General features: G+C 37.3%; 1 protein-coding gene across 1 annotated transcript in view; it reads left to right on the forward strand.

Moving 5' to 3' along the window:
* Positions 1-1,301, forward strand: part of SUB1 (SUB1 regulator of transcription) — a 23,428-nt gene that overhangs the window by 10,178 nt on the left and 11,949 nt on the right. The window contains exon 3 of the mRNA XM_035902692.1: positions 155-227. Within this exon, the coding sequence (XP_035758585.1) occupies positions 156-227 (72 nt within the window). The 5' untranslated portion in view covers position 155. The remainder of the gene's footprint in view (positions 1-154; positions 228-1,301) is intronic.

Genomic DNA, 1,301 nt, shown 5'->3' on the forward strand with positions numbered 1-1,301 from the left:
TACAATGTGTATTAAACCTTATATGAAAAGGCAGGAAAGTCTTTATGAGGGTTTTGAATAAGGTGAGCTTTACAGACAGCTTTGAAGATGGCTTTCTAGCCATAACGGGACAAATTCCTTGTATAGTGTTCTCACGTTATTTTTCTCTTCCCAGAATGCCTAAGTCAAAGGAACTTGTGTCTTCAAGCTCATCTGCCAGTGATTCAGATAGCGAAGTTGACAAAAAGGTGAACATTATATGCAGTTTATTACTACTGTATTAACTCTTCTATTTCAGAGTGGGGTTAAAGAATTAGGCGAGTGTTATGTCGCAACATGCATGCCATTCCATATAACTTATCAGACAAAACACCCAAAACACCCCCCTCTCATACTGCCACCCCCCCCCACCACCACCGACAACAAAACCCACCCTCCCAAGATTAGGTTTTGGGTGGATAGGATGCTTTTTGCCTTGCAGTAAACTTTTTTCCTTAAGTTACGTTTTGCTCTCTTCAGGGTTTTCCATATGATATATCTAACCACAAGCTTCCTGGAATTCTTTGCTTCCTTGTGGCAAGTGATAGAAGGCTTCTGTATAAGCTGCCCCTGGTGGCAAGAATTTGGACTAATTTTGAGGACCACCTCCCCCATTTTGATACCTGGATTACTTGTCCAAACAAAAAACCTCCAGTTGCCTTTGTCCTCCCTTTGCCACTTGGTTATCTTGTTTGCATGTTCTTTTTCTCATTTCAGATTCTTACATTTACTGTAATACCATCTGCCAGTTTCTCACTTAAAAGCTGAGCCAACCTGAATGTCTCTAAGTTGATTAATTTTCACATATATTGACTGTTAATAAATTAAGTGTTCCCATTTATTTTTAAGTTATTTAATTGATAAGTTTCTATAGATGTACTAGTCATTATGAACAAAACCAGAAAAAAAGCAGTGAATTTATCCTAAGAATTGCTACGTGGTTACGCAGATATCAGGTCTTTTAATGTTGTATGTGAAGAGACTCGGTCTGCTTTACTGAATTGGTTCAAATATGACTTGGTTGCACTTTGCAAATTAGGCATTCTGTCAGATCTTAATTTAAGAGAAAATGGTCAGGTGGTTTTTTTGGTAAGGGACTGTATTCTCTAAAAGAGATAGTCTAATAGTATGCTTTAGTGGGCAGTAACGTTTGGGATTTTTTTTTCCATTATAACGTCCCATATTTGTTGGAACTGTTTGTATGTTTAAAAGAGGTTATCCACAATATGATTCTAGCAGGTGAAACAAATTTTTGGTATCTTTTTATTTTTTTTTGGAGGGGG

The sequence above is a fragment of the Egretta garzetta genome, unplaced genomic scaffold (genome assembly GCF_000687185.1).
Source record: "Egretta garzetta isolate BGI_Z169 unplaced genomic scaffold, ASM68718v1 scaffold59, whole genome shotgun sequence".
NCBI classification, from domain to species: Eukaryota; Metazoa; Chordata; class Aves; order Pelecaniformes; family Ardeidae; genus Egretta; species Egretta garzetta.